At 39.2% G+C, this 20134-nt stretch overlaps 1 protein-coding gene across 2 annotated transcripts in view; it reads left to right on the top strand.

Moving 5' to 3' along the window:
* Nucleotides 1–17918, top strand: part of ROS1 (ROS proto-oncogene 1, receptor tyrosine kinase) — a 119765-nt gene extending 101847 nt beyond the window's left edge. For both annotated transcript variants that reach the window (XM_055309559.1, XM_055309560.1), the window contains 2 exons: nucleotides 7503–7666; nucleotides 16587–17918. In XM_055309559.1, the coding sequence (XP_055165534.1) occupies nucleotides 7503–7666; nucleotides 16587–16897 (475 nt within the window). In that variant the 3' untranslated portion in view covers nucleotides 16898–17918. The remainder of the gene's footprint in view (nucleotides 1–7502; nucleotides 7667–16586) is intronic.
* The last annotated feature ends 2216 nt before the right edge of the window (nucleotides 17919–20134 follow it).

The following is a 20134-nucleotide window of genomic DNA, read 5'->3' as shown; positions in this document are numbered from 1 at the left end:
AAATAAAAGCTTATTTTATTTATGTGTGTGTGTGTTTACACACACACCCTCATTTTATTTTGGAAGATTTAATTTGGCTAATATCTTAATTTGCATATTAAGAGATTCTATTAAACAAGAATATACTGGACTGCCTTTCTTGATGCAGCTGATATTGGGACATAGTACTATTAAAAAATTACTCAGGTTGCGATCTATTTATGAACTTAACATAGAGTGACTATTCATGACTTTAAACTGATGCTGGCTACTATTGAAGTCTAGTAAACTCGAGATTCTCAGGAGAGTAGGTGATTTTGATCTAATTACAAAAGAAATATAAACCCAGTAATTTTGCTGCATAATAATCTACCTTCTTATGAAAAACCTCAGCAGAAATAACAAGTTTTGCAACTTTTTCTAAGGGATGTTTTACCCAAGAAGTTTCAAAAGGAACAGACGCTGAACAAGTATAAACTCCTCTGTACTGTGCACAATACCATGCCACATATTGTGCGGAATACATAGGTGTTTAAACCATGGCCCCAGCTCTTCAGCATCTCAGAATGTATTTTGAAAGAAAAGAAACACACATGGAACAGTTGCATAACAAGCCAACATGTAATAAGTGCTAAACTGTGTGGTACAGACAAGTGCAAAAGGAATTAGCAGTATGCGGATACACACCATGGTTGTACTGCCTTGACTATGCTGTGTTATTTTAGAGGATTATTCAGACTGGAGCCAAAAGATGATTAAGAACTGGGCACTTTGGTTGGATGTTCTACTGGTGAATGTTTTTGTATTATTTAAATCTTCCAGCCAGAAGAAGAAGATTAGAATCACCGCTTGTTTCTAATTTAGCTTTGTACAGACTCTGGGACATTTACAGGGGGATCAGATGTACCCATACCTGATTAAGTTTGGTGACTGTCCTTAAAAATGATTCATGATCCTTTGGGGGGAGATGGGCAGAATTCTGTAAATAAGAAGTCAGACATTATACAAAATTTGAAAACCTTTGGTTTAGGATTTGAGGGAAAACTCTAGCACACCTAAGCAGAAAATACATTTTTATTGGCTAGCAAACCAATCACCGCTTTGCATCTCTTACATGTCTATCAAACACTCAGAAATTTTCCCCAGAATTTCAATGGTACCAAATTTTTATTATCCTGTTAGAATTTTATCTGGCCTGTTTCCCCCCAGGAGGTACCATGTAGCTCATCACAATGACACAGTTTTTTGGGATAGGCACTTTAGGAATCAATCATTGAATTATACATTTGGACTGATGTGTTCGCTTATTTTGGAGACGATGGAGGTGGATAATTACTCAGAGGTTGTGGAGCAGGAAAATGTAGGTATGTTGAACTTTGCTCTACCGAGATGTACCCAAATATGCAACTAAAAGGAGGAGGAAGAAAGAATGCTAGAAAAGTGCCAGAGAGACTTTCCTGTTTAGAGGCAGAAATAGATATTCTATATAACATTTATGTTCTATATTTGTGTAACATACATTTATACAGATTATATAAATACATAACTTAATGTTATATATAGCTTTATGTTGAATAATTCATTGGTTGGCTATATTATTCCCCTAATGTTATAAAAAATATGATGCCCTTAAAGCCAAAATTTTCCATTGGTGGTTTTGAAGTTCATTTGAACATCAGTCATTAAAAAGTAAACAGTGCTCCCAACCCCTGATTGTTGCATGATCTCAGAGCCCTGGGAAGGGTTAAGGATCCATTGGCAACCAGGAAAACAAGCTGTGCTAGGAAATGGAGCTCTTGGCCATGCCATTCAATCTGGCCACGGCCTTAAGTTGTCATGATAAAGATTAACTACTCTCCTTAGAGTACAGAGGGAACTGATTTTTATTTGAAGCAGTTCTCTAAGATCACAGGCCCAGCTTAGAGAGTTGAAAGTCTGCACTGAGCCAGGCTGCTCCTTCTATTCACTACCTAAATGCTCAGCACCTGGATGCACTCTGGGTCAGGTGAGCCTGTAGATGGCTATGCTGTGCTCAACTATTAATGGAATGCGGGAGTTCAGAGCATTCCTGCCCTTCTTTCCATAGCCTGGGATGTATGGTGGAAAGCCTGGTCCTCAGTATTCTCTTCAACTTTCAGTTTGCACGACATCCACGCCACTTTCGAGAAGAAACGGGATCAAAGGGCAATATACTTCAAGTGAGAGCTCTTTGGGGTTCTCTCACAGATGTATCACAGTGGCAACTGAAATTACTAGAGAATATCTCAAATGTAGGAGGCCACAATGGCAGGGCATAAAGGTTCACCTTATTTTTACCACTTAAAAAATAAGTACACCTAGTTGCCAATTGGATTTCTTCGGGATTGGGTATAATGAGTAAGGGAGTTCTGGAAAAATCTGTATTTTATGTGCTTTGTTTCAATAGCTGTAGAAACTCATCTCCTTAATACTGAAACATGCTTTGAAATTTTCATCTGTTGAATTTCAATTGCCTTATGAATTCAAGGATTTTAATACAGAGACCGATAATGAACATGGCTAATGAGTCTCATGCTATTTTAGAAAACATTGAGGCAAAGAAGAGTAAAGGGTTGGCGTAGTGAATAGAGGAATTTGAACCTGAACACAAGTGAAATATTTCAAGTATGTTAGTATTTTATAGAGCTAGAAAAAACTAGCCTTGGGAAATTTTAACAGAGCAAATGACCTAAAAGTTTGTTTACAGTAATATGCTCGAATATTTGCAACTATAACTTAGTACAAGAGCAATGCTGAATCGTGACAAGTGCATGTTTGTAAAGGAAGACCCGAGGCCAAAGGTATAGCTGCTGTTATTAATTTACCTGAAAGATATGAGAAATGCATGTTTTAGGAGTTGTTAGATTCATTTTTTGGGGGGGAGTTGTTAAGATTCATAAACACCTTTTCATTCCATTGCCAGCTCAATGCTGTTTTAAGAGTGCAAGTTGCACTCTTTATTTTTAAGTGGATGATTGCTTTCTAGAGCTCCTCTCTTCTTAATCTAGGGCAATTTTGTGCTCATTTGTTCCCAGATGGTGGGAGAGAAAGACTTATACTATCAGGTCCTACACTTTTGCCATCAGAAAGTTAAGAATAATGATTGGGTTCGATGTAAATGAAAGCCTCTTAGATAAAAGACAATAGGAATGTCTGTTGAAATAAGTTACATGGATTATACAAGAGGCTGAACTTTCGGAGGGTTGTACGAGTGGATGAAAAACAGAGTAAGTGGCGACTGCAGGGACGTCTTCTTCTTCCTTCTGCTCTCCTTCCTTCTACCTTCTTGATTTTCCTTTTCTCTCCTTCTGAATCATCTCCATTAAGTATCTTGAGTCCTTTATAGAAATGAGGCAGGTGAGGGGTGACTGGATGGCTCAATAGGTTAAGCGTCTGCCTTCGGCTAAGGTCATGATCCTAGGGTCCTGGAATGGAGCCCCACATTGGGCTCTCAGCTCAGTGGGAAGTCTGCTTCTCTCTCTCCTTCTGCTGTTCCCCTGCTTGTGCTCTCTCTCTCTTAAACAAATAAAAAGAATCTTAAAAAAAAAAGAAACGAGGCAGGTTGTAAGTAAGTAAAAAAACTTTATAATTAACATATGGCAAGTCTGGGATCCCTGGGTGGCGCAGCGGTTTGGCGCCTGCCTTTGGCCCAGGGCGCGATCCTGGAGACCCGGGATCGAATCCCACATCGGGCTCCCGGTGCATGGAGCCTGTTTCTCCCTCTGCCTGTATCTCTGCCTCTCTCTCTCTCTCTGTAACTATCATAAAAAAAAAAAAAAAAACAAATAAAAATTAAAAAAAAAAGATTAAAAAAAAAACATATGGCAAGTCTTGAGAGATTCTATTTACTTTTTGGCAATATCTTTGAATCGCAACTGTATTTTCAGAAGGGATATGATTCCAATGGTGAAGTATACTTTCACCGTGCATCTCCTAGGACAACCCTTAGGTGAGTCATCAAGATTCTACTTTAACTATTGGTTTAAATTTCATGATTGAATATAAGGCTGATATTTTATTTATTTCAGAGTCTAATCATCCTTCATTCAAATCTTTGTATCATGTCCATTTTTAAATGAGAGTTTATAAAGAAATATGTAAAAGATAGGTTCTCAGTTGTGAATCTAATTTTTAAGTAGAGCCAAGGTTGGTACTCCATATCGAGAATGTAAATTCCTTGTAATGTATCTGAAGTCATCAGATGAATACTGGAAAACAGACCAATATTAGGTTTCTCCAAAATACTCTGATATTGAGTACTAATTCTGACCCAAGGTGCTTGTCAAGAAGCGGAAGAGATGGAAGTGGACTTTGCATGCCACACTATAATGGAATGGAGGTTCCATTATAATTTCTAACATAGGTACCAGCTATTTTAAATACAATACCTATAATTATTTCTTGGTGATTGTCACTAGTGATTGACTACATTTTTGCCCTAGTACCATTGTCATTACTTTAGTTCAAACAATCATTATCTCTCACTTTTCTTCTTTAATATATCCTTTACTTCCAATTTACACTTCTACAATCTATTCATTTCCACATATATCAGCTGGAGTAATTCTCTAAAGATGTGAAGATCATACCTTCTTAAAAACCTTTAGCAGCTTCCCATTGTAGTGCCATTAAATCCAACTCCTACCCTGGCCTATGAGACCTGCATGATCTTGCCTTCCTCTTCCGCTCTCTTCTCTTACACTCTCCCTGTCAAGGACTGCCCTTTGGCCACACCAGCTTTTTTTCAGTTTCTAAAATGAGCCGAAGCTCTTTCCAAATTTAGTAATTTACACATGCTTTTCCCTACTCTCGGGTGTTCCCTGCATCTCATCTCTACTCTATTCTCATGACTAGCATCTTATTTTCCTGCAAAGTCCTTTGGCTTAAATGTCATCTCTTCAGAGTGTACTTCTGAGGGCAACTTACTAAGAATGTTCCATCTGTATTATATCTCACATTTGTTTTCTTTAGTACTTTTTTTTAGAACTAGTAATTTGTAATTATATATTAACCTGTTGATATAGTAATACTAATATTTTTAAAATATTTATTAGAGAGAGAGAGCGAACGAGCATGAGCAAGCAGGGAGGGAGGGTCCAGGGAAAGGGAAAGAGAGTCTCAAGCAAACTCCACATGGAGCACCGAGCCCAGTACAGGACTTCACAAGGGCTTGAGGCAGGCTCCGCTCTGGCCTCCATCTCACAATCCTGAGATCACGACCTGAACCAAAACCAAGAGGCGGATGCTTAACCCAAATGCACCACCCAGGTGCCCCAGTCATACTAATATTTTTAAATACTTCCCAACTTACGTTTCTTTATCAGTTTTTCTCTCCCTGTCCCCAGTCTGCCCTCTAGTTTCAGGAAGTAAAAAAAAAAAAAAAAAAAAGGCAGATACTTGACCTTTTTTTAGTAAGTCAGTAGACTCAAAAGCCAGGTTTGGAGCAAGGAGAGGTTACCTTGAGCTCCTTATTAGTATGCTAAATGCCAGGTTGAGTGACTAGAACCTGTAATTCTGTATCAGGATAATCTAATTAAAAAGAGGGAGCAGTAGAAACCCCATTCCCTCTAAGCCCTGGGAAAGTATAGGAAGAAGAGACCTTGATAGAGATAGGAGGGTGAAGATATTGGATATCTAGGTCCTGAGAAACCTCCTGTAGGCTTCAGTTAGACCAAGTGTGGGCAACTGCCCACCTCTCCCAATTTGGGAGGATGGAAAATTGATCATTGACCTCTCCCCCATAGTGACATGGAGACCCAGCATCATGAGTAAGGTGGAAGGGCATGTCCAGACAGAGAAGGTCAAGCTTGCTCTCCTGAGCCTTCTTTGTTTGCCATGTAGTGTGAACATTTTGTTGAAAGCTAGAGATTCGGCCAAGGAGCATCAACAGAAACAGGAAGGATCCCCTGGGTCTTGTGAGCATATGCAGGACATGATGCAGTCCAAGAGAAGGTGATGGCTAGAGTGAGGAAAGGGAGGAGCAGTTCAGTGGGAGCTGGGGGCAAAGAAAGGGTAAAGAAACCATAGGCTGCATGCCTGTGGACTGGACCAGACTGGGCTCTCCTTACTGAATTCCTGATTATTTTTCTCTGATACAAGCAAAGATCCAGAGGGCACAGTGGGACCCAAGGGTTCTTCCCTGTGTCATTATAAGTCACATAAGACTTCCACCCATCATACATCATACCACGATCTTGCAGAAGAGGACAGAGGGAGTAGGAATAGTCTAAAACTAGAGATTGAGTTATTATGCGGAAAAGGCTGAGCATTACCTAAAAAGATTGTTTAAAATATTGAATTATACCAGGTTTTAAACTGCATTGTACTTAATGAAGTTAATTTTTTTCCCTCCTAAGTGGGGGCTCTAAGAAAGACCTAATTAGTAGTTGACAATGTAGAAGAGCTACATTTTTCCCCTGTTCATATGAGTTGTAGTGAGATGAGATAAATTTTTGTTACCTTCCTACATTTATTGAATGTATCCCTATGCGGACAGGAGCCACACTACCTCCTCCTCAGCTCTTGATATACTGCTGGTACGTAATAAGTGTCCAACAAATCTTTGCTGAATGAATGAACACAGTTAAGAGTGCTACTCAGACATTTTTTAGACAACTGTTAAGGAAAAAAAAATGATGTTTCATAAACCAGCTATTAATGTCTGAGGAAACTCAGTTTCTTACTTAACCTGACATTATAATGAAGAGTAAAAGCATTAGAATTGGTTGTTTCTCCCTTGGGTTCTGCCTAAAGATCTATGGCAGATCTTGGAGTAATCTTCGATTTTGTTTTAGATGTCAGTGTCTTCTTAGTCTTCAGTAATTTTTATAGCTGTCAGTTCCCTTATGTGTTGAGTCATCATTTTCCAACCATCTATTTGGATTAATAACTGTTAAAAATAATAGCTTGTCAAAAGAAACAGCTTTTTAAAAGACTTTATCTATTCATGAGAGACACAGAGAGAAAGGCAGAGACATGGGCAGAGGGAGAAGCAGGCTTTCTGCAAGGGAACCTGATATGGGATCCCCGGATCACGACTTGGCCAAAGGCTCAGGCACCGAGCCACCCAGGTGCCCCAAGAAGTAGCTTTTCTTCTTTTTTTTTTAAATTTTATTTACTTATTTATGAGAGACACAGAGACAGAGAGGCAGAGACACAGGCAGAGGGAGAAGCAGGCCCCAAGCAGGGAGCCCGATGTGGGACTTGATCCCGGGTCCCCACGATCATGCCCTGGGCTGAAGGCGGTGCTAAACCGCTGAGCCATCCAGGCTGCCCCAAGAAATAGTTTTTCAAAAGAAGATGTTATCTAACAAAGGTAGTAAACTGCAAGGCACTATTAAGTTAGAAACCAAAGATTTTGTTCTGGTTTATTTAAATTGATTATGGAAAACTGGTAATAACTCAAATGTGTTGCCTTCTAAAATGACCTTACATGGGCTATCAGTACTAATTGCCTAATGATCTCCAAACACTATTTACTTTCATGTCTTTATGTGTATATCCAGGTGGAATCTATTGACCCAGTGCTGGGCTCAAGAACCTGACCAAAGACCTACTTTCCACAAAATTCAAGATCAGCTTCAGTTATTCAGAAATGTTTCCTTGAATAGTATTTCTCAATGCAGAGAAGAAGCAGACCACAGTGGAGTCGTCAATGAAGGCTTTGAAGGTAAGTTTGATTTTGAGTCTTTTTCAGAATTTTCTGGTTTTCTCACCAGTGTGAATTGAACAGGTTAAAATGACGTTTTACGGTGAGTAAGAAGAATAATATACTGGCACCATCCTCATAATAATTACGTGCTCATTATACTCCTCTTTGGAAATTATTTTGATTTGTGCACTAAATTGAAAAAAAAAAACCCATAGTGATATGGCCCCTGGATTTATCATCTAAGATAGTAAGGAGGAGATTAACATGTTGGACTATGTTTTCATGAGGTCTGTACTCCCCCCCTCATACAAGTTTCAAACTCAAGTGCAGAGCTGAGTTAATTATAGACTGTTAGTTGGTGGCACATCATGATCATTGGTCTATGCAGGGCTTCTTCCTTGTTTGTTTGCTTAGTCCCTTTATCTCCATATTCTTCTGTTCTACATCCTCTCTCGTCTTGCCAGGCAACCGTTCTAATACCTGTAATGTGTATCTTTTTATTTGTAGGTTTTGCTGCAAAATGTATATTGTTCTGTACACACAGATGCTACTGTGTTTGTAGAGCCTCTTTCTTTTCCATTGAGCACTGTTTTTAAGAACTATCCATGTTGCTATGTATATATCTAATCATTGCTTCTAACTGCTGAGTAATTTTATGATGATCACTGGAGTGGTTCATGCCTTGTTACAGTCTAGTCTGAGTCCACAACTTCAATAATTTAGTGAATAAGGCAATAATCTTCTGGAACCATTCGACTGTGATGGGCAGTCATTTAGTTCAATGACAAGTACAAAATGGAATTAAAACCCAGTAGTCACTTAATTCCTTTCCAGAATCAGATTTTGCCTACTTGGCTGTGAAAGATGAATTTTGAAATGATCCACTCCAGCTGCTCTAGAACTCCTTGCAGCTATTCAAAGTTCATAGGCCCCTTGTGAATGTGGGCATTTTTGCCTAGAAATAAAGCTGGCGAGATGGACCATGAGTCAGAATCTCCTAGAAATCAGGTCTCTCAGTCTTGACAAGGACTGATTATATGAAGCTGATGGCTGTCGTGGCGTCTGGAGTGACACCTTGGTCTGCAGTGATGCTCTTGAAGAATAGCAGGGAAGTATAAAAAGTACTGGAAAAAAAAACAAAACACTGGATGAACATCTGTTTGTCTTGAACACTGCATTTCTGAATATGTCTCTGGGGTAACTTAGACTCCACGATGTGCATGGAAATAACACTGATCGTTTGGCTTCTTTACTGTGAACAGTTAAGTGACAGACTGGAAAGGGCTGTGCTTGTCCTGAATGTGCATCCTAACTCTTATCAGATAAGCTCTGGTAATGGTCCCACAGTGACTCCACCTGCCTTCTCATCGCGAGACTCTGCTAATTCTGAGTGCCAGTGGCTGAGCCTTGAGGAGCGCCAACTGGGGCAGCAGCCCCATCTTTTGGGAGGGTTCTGTGCATATTCGTGCCTGTGTGAAGATCACACAGGATAAGGCAAAACAGACTGGAAGCCATTCTGGATACTATCAGGTCCTTCTCATTTTCTTTTCTTTTCTTTTTTTTTTTATTATTTATGATAGTCATACAGAGAGAGAGAGAGAGAGAGGCAGAGACACAGGCGGAGGGAGAAGCAGGCTCCATGCACCGGGAGCCTGACGTGGGATTCGATCCCAGGTCTCCAGGATCGCGCCCTGGGCCAAAGGCAGGCGCCAAACCGCTGCACCACCCAGGGATCCCCTTCTCATTTTCTAAGCATTTGCTTAATGAATTTTTCTAAATGAAATTTCGATTACATTTTCAAATTTTTTAAAAATTTTATTTAAACAGTTATTGACTTGTTGCAAGGCATAGTGTTAAGTATCTAAATTTGATGTGTTCCATTGGGCTGTTTTAAGGGGGAGAAAAGGAGGCAAGAATATTTCTTCCCCTTGAGCAATTAGAGTCAATTTCTTTAATTTTGTATATAGAGTTTAATAGTGAGCGCTGCTTTTATTGGCTATCCTTGTCATAGGGCTGCCTCTGCCTCTGTCCCTACGATTCTGCTGAAGCCATTTGAATCTGCTCCTCTTGGCCTGGTTCTTTTTTTTTTTTTAAACATTTTATTTATTTATTCATGAGAGACACAGAGAGAGAGAGGCAGAGACACAAGCAGGCTCCATGCAGGGATCCCAGGTCTCCGGGATCACGCCCTGGACTGACGGCAGCGCTAAACCACGGAGCCACCAGGGCTGCCCTTGGCCTGGTTCTTATTTGTGGTAACATCATATATGGAAACTTGAAAGAAACCACAATCTGGGGTTGTTTACCAATATGTAAAAGGAAATCTTTTGTTTCTAAGACAGATAAATGGCAGTAACTGAATAGAGCCCAGTGTGTAGACATGTGAACAGCAAGGGAGCATGTTTTTCTTACTAAATCACTGGTCTCATCTCTATAAGGAACACTTAACTGATAAAACCCTGATTCAAATTTGTGAATAGTCCTTTTGTGGACCTTATAAAATTAAGCACAGTTATTACCTTTTAAGGCTTAAAAAAAGAATTTCTGTGTTATTTCACATCAATCATAGAAATGACTCCTGATTCCTTTCCAGTGTTCCTTTAAACTTTTCAATAATTCATCTCAGTAATTTCTCTCACTATGTTATTTTATAACTGCATCTACATTTTATTTTTATTTTTTAAAAGATTTTATTTATTTATTTATGAGAGACACACAGAGAGAGGCAGAGATACAGGCAGGGAGAAGCTGGCTCTGTGCGGGGAGCCTGATGCAGGAATCAATCCCAGGAGACAAGGGCACACACTCAACCACTGAGCCACTGAGGTGTCCCTGTATCTACATTTTAAAGATCTTTGTCATGAAACTAATTTACATTTATTGCTAAAACACATATAAAATTATCTAAACAGAATAAAAAGCAAAAGTCTCCTACTTCCTCTCTATCCTTACTCTTCAGTGCTAGCCATAGTTAGCAATTTGGCTATATGCTTTTAGAAATTTTTTTATTCATATACAACCATTTACAGGAATATTCATTTATGTGTGTTTATATATGTACTGGCTGGATTCAGAGATAAGTTGATATACTCTAGAGGGATGAGTGGGATATAGATTCTCTGGTCAGAGAATCTTTCTTTTTTAAGTGAGCCGATTTGTAAGAATTTGGGGAACAGATGATTTTATGCTACATCTTCTGCAGGGAGCAGGAGGCATTTCCTCTTGCCACTGAGAGGGAATCCATGTTCTGTGGGAGATCAGAGGAAGGATGCCAAGTCCATATAGTGTGTTGGAGAGTCAATAAAAGCTACTGGGAAGAGGTTACTTCCACGCTGGGTTTTGCAGGGAGGTGAGAAAAACAGTATTTTGGGATAGAAGGCACAGTATGTAGAAAGGCTGAGAATAATAGAGAATGAGGTGTACATGGGACTACGTGCAGTTTATTACACATGAGGGTGCTAGATGGCAAGGGAGGAAATGGGAGGGAGAGTAGTCATACATAAACAATCAGGTAAAAACATGAAAATTAAGGAAAGTTGAATTAATGACGGGTAACAGGTGTAGAGAGGAGGAAATGAAGCCCGGAGGTAGGCATTGTAAGACTTGACTTCTGAGTGATGGAGAGAATAAACAATGGTGAATCCCAGTGATTTGTGAAACTTGGTGAAGAGTGATTCCCTTCCCAGAAATGTGGGGCATAGGAGGAAGAATAGCTTTGCACAGGTTTGGTTTGAGCTGGCTATGGGATAAGTGGAGAAGCCTCCTATTCAGGCGAAAGGTCTGTCCTATAAATATAGGTAGTTGGGGGGGATCCCTGGGTGGCTCAGTGGTTTAGCGCCTGCCTTTGGCCCTAGGCGTGATCCTGGAGTCCTGGGATCGAGTCCCGCTTCGGGATCCCGGCATGGAGCCTGCTTCTCCCTCCTTCTGTGTCTCTGCCTCTCTCTCTCTCTCTCTCTCTCTCTCTCTCTCTCTGTCTATCATAAATAAATAAATCTTTAATAAAATAAATAAATAAATATAGGTAGTTGAAGTCCAGGATGTAGATGAGGTCATTCAATTAGAGTGTAGAGAATAAGAAGAGGAGTGAATGGTGGTTGGGACCCAGAGATCAGCCGAGATACTGGAGGCTGGCAAAAAAAAAAAAAAAAAAAAAAAAGGATGGTGGCATGGAGAGGAGAAGCCAAAAGGGGACAAGAGGGTCATAAGAGAGTATTGCCAAACCCAAGGGAGAAAGGCTCTTGCAGGAGAGAGTGGTTAAATGCTGCAGAGGTAAAGAGTTCCAGAGGGATGCAAGAATTTTACAGTTGACATGTATTGTACTTAAAATCTCTTTGCTCATAGAGTCCTTTTCTTCTAATGTGTGCAGACATTTTATAAAAATCAAAGAGGCTGCTGTAAGGGGCTTAAGAGGGCCTGAGAGCTGAGCTTTCCCTTAGTCTCTACCAGAAGACTCTATGAATCCTTAAGAAAATCTTTGTACTATGTTGCATTACCTGGTTCATCTGTGAGACTGAGATAACTAACAAACAATGCTCACATTAAATATATATGACAAAACTCTTTTTTTTAAAAAAAAAACTCTTTTTGTGAATGGCTTTTAACTGCAGTATTAGCTAATCTTATTGTAGCCCTTTTCGATGTGTCATTCACTGAGCTATGTGGGTTAACTCATTAAATACAATAGCCGTATGACATGGGTATTAGATATTATATCACCATTTTACAGCTGAGAAGACTGAGGTTTAGCAACTTGCCAGGGGTCACACTGCTGAAGTAGGGCTGGGGTATGGCTTCTGTCCTAGTATAGCTGGAGTATGGCTTCTACTTTCAGCCTTCACAGAAACACGGCTGTCATAAGGAAAATACCCACACGCTTTCCCCAATTTGTTACCAACAGTGTGCTGTGCAGTTAGGGATAGTAAAAGAACTTATTACTTCTGGCTTACCAGAAAAGATATCCCAATTTTTCCTGGTCATTTAGGTGCCAAGTTGTTGGCAGACTGAATTAAAATTCTAAGTAATACTTAAAAAATAATGAAGCAGACAAACATGCAGAATAATGATGCAGCAAGAGTTTAACAGGGAATATAATCAAACTTTGATAATTTGGATGGAACAAGCATTTCTGTGCCATGACAGAAATTTAATTTTAGTAAAAGAGAAATTCTCATTCTGTTATTTACAACGGATGTAAATCCTGACGGTAAGGAATGGAAAGAGATATGAGAATCATTAAAAATTTTGATTATTGAGATGTGACTGAACAAAGGGGGCAGAGAGAAGAAATAAACTCACAGGCAGCGTTTGCATATTTGCAAAGGACAGAAATCATAAAACAGTCCCTTCAAGGGAAGCCTAAACTTAATTACCTTTTTAATAAGAGAGAATGTGTTTAATAATAGTTTACCGCTCTGCAGACTGGTAGGCATATTTAGCAAAGCAGTAAGATGTCTGTTTTGACTGTTATTACTGGAGATACATAAGAAGGTAAGAAAGCCATTGAAAGGGCTTTTTTGAAAGAAAAAAAAAGCCAGGGGGTGGTGGGCATTAGGATTACAGAGAGCAATAATACCATGCCTATCCTATGGTCCTACTGACCTAATGGGGTAGAGAGGGGATAGAGAGAGAGATTAGTAACATATCTGGGCATCTAGTAAAAATATCCCAGTGACTTCATCCAAACATTTTTGTAAACATCACCTCATCAGTCCCAGAGAGTTCTACAGGAAACAAATCTAAATGCTCCTCTGCTGTTCTAAACATAGCCAGTCAGCCGGCATATGTCTCGTCTGTAAATACCCTGTCTTGCTTGGAAGTCTTTATTTTAATATTTCCCTCTTAAAGAAAGGGTTGCCGAGCACATGCTATCTTTGTTCAGGATCTCTGCTGTGAGATCTGACCTGCAGGCTTCCTATTCAGTTTTAAACAAAAATAAACAAACAAAACACCCTCCTCCCCACCATCTCTCATAAGTTCTTTATGCAATAAGAAGATGTATTAATTGCTGAAAGCTTGCCAGGGTCAAGTTACTAAATATTGCTCTGAGTACTCTAAACCAATGAAGTAGTTAGCTAATGATTTTTCTTTGACGCATGGTGCCAGAATTTGTAAAAAGAATTTGTGTGCTTTATATAAAAGGTTTTTTTTCCAAATAACAAGAGACAAAAAAAAATTAAACCACATATGGGTAATAAGTTTCCAAATATGCTATTTAATGGATTCAAGGTATGAAAATGAAGCTGCTGATAACATGAGAAGCTAGACCTTCCTTGTAAATTTAAGTTTTGAAATTTTTTCAGCTTTTCCTTTAGCCTAATTTCTTTAAGTCTTTCAGGAACATCTTAATTTCCTCAATAATCTGGACCAATGGACTATTTAAAGCTATCTTATTTCTTCCTATCACTTTTTGATATTTTTGGTATCTTATTTCTTCCTATCACTTTTTGATATTTTTGGTTAATATTATCATATAGAAAACTTTTTTTGTGAGTTTCCCAGTGGCTCTCAGTACCTATCTGTTGACCATAATAATAACAGTAGGATGCTTCCAAAGATACTCAGCACTTAGGCATTAACCAAGCTTGGCATCTGATTTCTACAGGGTGGATATTTTATACCACTATGTAACTATCCATGTGGTTTGAAATGGGCTACCATGCTCTTTGAATGCTGAAGAGGAACACGAAATGATGGCCAGGAGTTTGAGCCCGTAGCTTAGCCATTTTGTCCTTTGACAGCGTGTGAAGGTCTGCAAAAGAAACGTGGACCTCCTAAAACAGAGCAGGGATAGTAGTTCACATGCTCCTACAATCAAATAAGCTTCATAGTTCAGGCAGATGCATTCAATTCCATCGGCAAAAAGTAGCTACAATGCACCTCCCTTAGTCCATTGAGGTTGCTTCTTTTCCCCATGTTTCCATTTATATTCGTTCCAAAGAAACCCAAGCTGGGTGTATGTCAGGGTTAAGTGTAAAAGGTTGACCGTTCAGCAGGTCTCACCCTCCTTAGTGACACACATTTGGATGCTTCTTGCTGGAAGAATGATGGAGACAAAGAAAGGACCATTATCTGTTGACTGATTTGTAAAATATGATATATTTTGAAGGAACAGTAATATTTCTAATCATAAATTTTTCATTCAGGTAGTAACACTCAGCAACTGGAAAGCATTGATCACAAACAATCTCCGTAATACACATTTACATATGTATGTTTGTATTGTGTGCTTGTCCCTTTTGAGTATCCAGCATTTTGTGAAATGTTTCAGAAGCTCTGCTGTTAAGTTTCAGCAAGAATGCTTATACTTTTTCTCTGTGTAAAAAGGTCAGTCTTTAAGTAGAGAAAGACAAAAGATTCTGAGCGTAATTGTGAAGAAGGCTGAGTACCCTCTGGCTGCCCATTTTTCTGCTGCCTCCTTTCTGACCCCACACACAGGAGCATCCAGAGTCTGTGCCTTTCAAGGACTCCTGTAGGGCACACTGCCCACCAACTTGGCTCCTCCTCATAGAGCGCAGCGGCCCTGCCCTCTCATTGGGGAGGGTGAATATAATATAGGGACACAGTCTGGGTTCCAATTGCAGCTGTGTGACCTTGGGCAGGTTATTTAACCCCTCTGTGCCTCAGTTTCCTCAACTGTTATTGGGGATAATATTAGCATCTACTTAATAGAAGGAGAATGAGTTAAGATACGTATATAGTTTAGAACGGTGAAGTGCCTGGCATGTAGTACGTGCTCCATGTTAACAACAACAATAATCATCACTATTATTATATTTCATATCATTTTCCTTCTCCCTCAACTCTGGCATCAAAACTTGCCAAGCTATCCATTCCCTATCAGCCTGGTGAGCTCACAAGCACACTAGTTTATTTGCTTAATAGTATTAATGCAACTTGTCCCAGGGAGGTAGCTGAGGGGGACCAGCCACACCGATTCACACTCTACACTCCTGCCTTGGGCTCCTTGTTCTTGTTGTTCTCTTTTCCTTGAACACTCTTCTTCAGATAGCCATGTGCTGAATTCCCTCACTTGATTCAGGTCTCTACTTCAAGTTTACTTCATTAGAGAGGACTTTGCTGACATATCATCTAAAGTAGCAACACCCTTGGGCAGTCTGGGTGGCTCAGAGGTTTAGCATCTGCCTTCAGCCCAGGGCCTGATCCTGGAGACCTGGGGTAGAGTCCCGTGTCGGGCTCCCTGCGTGGAGCCTGCTTCTCCCTCTGCCTGTCTCTCTCTTTCTCTCTCTCTCCCCTCTCTGTGTTTCTCATGAATAAATAAATAAAACCTTTTAAAAAATAAAGTAGCAACACCCTTCCACCACCCCATTATTTTTTTTGTCCCCTTCTCCTGCTATTCGTCACCACCTGACATAGACTTAGTTGTCTGCTACTTTACTGTCTGCCTCCCCCTATTAGAATGTAAACCCCAAAGAGGGACAACTTTGCTTTGTTCTTTGTTGTCTCATCAATTCTTAGAACAGAACCTGGTATGTATTAAGCATCTAGTAAATATCTTAATAAATGATTAAATTACTCAATAGAAAAGACTGTATCTTTCAAGGTGGATATTTTAGCTGGCGGGACTAAAAGGTAAGCACTTTTGACATAAAGGCCACTTAATACCTATCCCCAAGGCTGTGACCTGTTCATTTATGACAGAGTTATCATCTCCGTGCTCTCCTCACATTTATGTATTCCTTTTATATGTAGCACACATTGTCTTCTATAGTAATGTTACTGCCCCCCCCACTAGCCGACAGTAGCCTCAAGGACAAAGAGCATATCTGATTTATCTTTGTATTCCCTTGGTGGTCCTCATCAGTGTTTGCTGAACCATTTTATAAGGTTGGTATTGTTATAATTCTTGTACAGCCTATATATCATGGGGACAGAAAGTCAATGAGATAGTAGTATAACTTTCACATTTTTTTTTTCACAGATGAAGATGGCAGTGTGATCTGTTTGAATTCAGGTGACGTTACGACAATTGCCCTAACGGAAACCAAGAATCAAGAAGGGTTAAACTATATGGTACTTGCTACCGAATGTGGCCAAGGTGAAGAAAATTCTGAGGGTCCTCTAGGCTCCAAGGAATCTGGATCTTGTGGTCTGACGAAAGAAGAGAAGGAACCACATGCGGACAAAGATCCCTGCCAAGAAAAACAAGTGGCTTACTGCCCTCCTGGCAACCCTGAAGGCCTGAACTATGCCTGTCTCACTCACAGTGGATATAGAGATGGGTCTGATTAATAGCTCTGTTTGGGAAATGCAGAGTTGAGATAAACACTCTCATTTAGTAGTTACTGAAAGAAAACCCTAGTAGAGTGATAGATGTGGCAGTCTGTGACTCCAAATTAACACTGAAAAGTTCCTGAATTCCTGAACTCTTGATTCCAAGAGCCGTTTGATTTCGGTTGTGACCATCCCCATAACAACTGCCTAACCTTCGGCAGAATTCCCATTGAAACACGAAACATTTGGAAAGCTTAGGAAGACTCAAGAAGTTGGAAGGGAAACTGTTCCTCCTCTCTCTTGAGGTCCCTTAGTCCATTGCTGCAGCAGAAGCATCTTGATTAGATGGTGAGAGACAAAATAGCTTTATATCCCCAAAGGGGATATACATATACTTATATACATATACATATATATACATATACACATACATATATGTGGAAATGACAAGGGGGAATTCCCTCTACACACAGAGAAGTAACCAGCACCTAGGACACGAGGAATCATTTGGAAAACTATTACTACAGTAAAACATTGTCTTTAATGACTATTCTAAAATACTTTTATTTTAGAGGCTTCAGTCATATTGAAAATAGGATCACGAAAAGAGCTCTAAATCCTGAAGTTTAGCATTCCACAGACTTTAGGTTATATAAAAATCGCTCTGTGACTTGTGCACTTCTATGGAAATTAACTAATATAAAGATCGTTTTTATTTGCCATATCTGTCTTATACATAAAATAGCTAGGATTCCATTTAGTGTCAATTCTCCTTAAAATTAAATATGAATGATTGTATGATGTTAATTTAAGTTCTGTGATTTTTTAATGACTCCGTGAAATAATAGATACCTAAATAAGAACTATTAAAAAATTCTTCAGAGAAATATTCTGATTAAAGCCAATCATGTTTTGTTGCAGCCACCCTTTTAAATCTGAATGCCTCAACCCGTCTAAGGGCAACTCTAATGAAAGCAACCTGTATGTTATTCAGTTGCAGTATACAGGATATTTGCTAGATATGAAAGACACTTTGATAATAAAATTTGATAGAAACTACTCCTGGAAGAAGATCGTGGATAATTTAGTTCAGTTTTTAACTTGTTTACGGCCTGAGAGGATGCACCCGTTGGCTGCATGGTGAGGAACACGGGCAAGTCAATGCATGAGTTCTGTGGGGAACAGCCCCCAGGGAAAGGTCCAGGATCTGTGGCCTCTGCTACATCTGTTATTCCATGGAAAGAGGCAGGATATTTTCTCTCTAATTTTCTGATGTTCTAATAGGCATTTATCATTCTTTTCACTTGCCCAGTATATGATGCCCCTTCCCATGTTGGAGAATTCCTCTACCTTCATCTTCTGGGTGGGAGCCAGCCATTGGCTCCCCCAAGATCTCTTGCAGTAAGAAGGCAGGAATGTGACCCCCACCACTCAAACACACCTACCGCAGGCTTCTAATTGAGAGGTAAGGAAGCAAAGAAACAGGGCCCACCGTGAGTCTTCCCAGGTGGTGGTGGCCTCTATAGTTGGTCTGATTCCTGGCATCCAGTGTTGAGGACCAAGAGAGTCTGCAGAGCAGATCTGGAGCCTGGTGCTTCTTGCAGTCGCGGTAGCCAGATTAGACTGGTTCTGCTGTCTGCCTTGGACCAATGCACCTGGTTCCAGTCTGGCTCTCAAGCTCTCCCAGGGATCTCCTGATACCCTCGTATCCTTTTAATAAATGCTTTTCTTGTAAATCAGCTGGAGTCAGTTTCTGTTGCTTGCAACCAGGACTTTTGCTCTGCCAATGGCATGGACCTTTATTTTGGAATAGACAAGATAAATGAAAAATATAGAGAAAAGCTGGATTTTCAGTACATTTGCACTACAGTTTGGACAATAAGGAAATGTACAGAATATCTGAGGAGAAGAGCCCATAAAATATCATGTTTCAGCTATACTATACATGTAAATTAGTAGTCTTTTTAATAATTCATAATGAATAATATTGGTAGAAATATTTAATGCAAAATAAAATAATGGCTGAAATCTCATGAGTAAAATTTATTACAGGTAAAAGTGATAAAATAAAAATGACCGGTAATATTGAAAACTATGTAAGTTAATTCTGGAAAAATTAGACCTTATAATCAAGAGGGAAAAATTGGCAATTGCTAAAAATATTACTTGTTAAAGTGTTTTTCACCAAACATTAATGGAAGAATAGAATCTTAGTGATACATTATTTTATCTGCAAAATATGACCTGGAAAAATATAAAAAATAGTGAAAGAGATTATCAGGGAAAGGAGAGAAAATGAGTGGGGGAAAATTAGGGAGGGTGACAAAACATGAGACACTCCTAATTCTGGGAAATGAACTAGGGATAGTGGAAGGGGAGGTGGGCAGGGGGATGGGGTGACTGGGTGATGGGTACTGAGGGGGGCACTTGATGGCGTGAACGCTAGGTGTTATGCTATATGTTGGCAAATCGAACTCCAATAAAAAAAAATGGCTCCCGAAAGCAAAGTTTATAATTGGTAAGAACAAAACACAAAATACAACAGCCAATTAATAAATCTAATCTTCATTTTACTTTAATTTTTGCTCATTGAAGCATAATTGGCATAAAATATCCTGTTAGATTCAGGCATATGTCATGATGATTCGATATTTTTATACATTGCAAAATTATTCTCACAATAAGTCTAGTTACCATTTGTTAAAGTAATTACAATATTATTGATTATATTCCCTATGCTTACATTCCCTAGGTATGTTACATCCTCATGACTTCTTCTTTTCTTTTTTTTTTACTTATTTATTTTCTAACTAGCAATTTGTACCTCTTAATCTACTTCATCTATTTCACCTGCCTCTACTAACCCTTCCCCCTCTAGTAACTAACAATTTCCTGTATCTATGAGTTTGTTTCTGTTTTGTTTTGTTTGTTCATTTGTTTTGTTTTTTATATTCCATGTATAAGTGAAATCATATGGTATTTGTCTTTCTCTGTCTGACTTATTTCATTTAGCATAATACCCTCTAGGTCCATCCATCTAACTTTCATTTTAGATTGTTCAAGGAAAAGATATCATTCATAAGGAAAAGTAAGTTGCAAATGAATATTGTTTATAAACAGCAACAACAACACAACAGGCTATACGTATAGAGAACAAACTAGTGGTTGCCAGAGGGGAAGGGGGTGGAGGGTTAGATGAAATAGGTGAAGGGGATTAAGAGGTACAAAAAAAGAAAACAAAATAAAGAAATATTG

The sequence above is a fragment of the Nyctereutes procyonoides genome, unplaced genomic scaffold, assembly GCF_905146905.1.
Source record: "Nyctereutes procyonoides isolate TBG_1078 unplaced genomic scaffold, NYPRO_anot_genome, whole genome shotgun sequence".
In the NCBI taxonomy this organism is placed as follows: Eukaryota; Metazoa; Chordata; class Mammalia; order Carnivora; family Canidae; genus Nyctereutes; species Nyctereutes procyonoides.
Note: the sequence above shows the minus strand (reverse complement) of the source record. Positions and strands in the feature narration are given on the sequence as shown.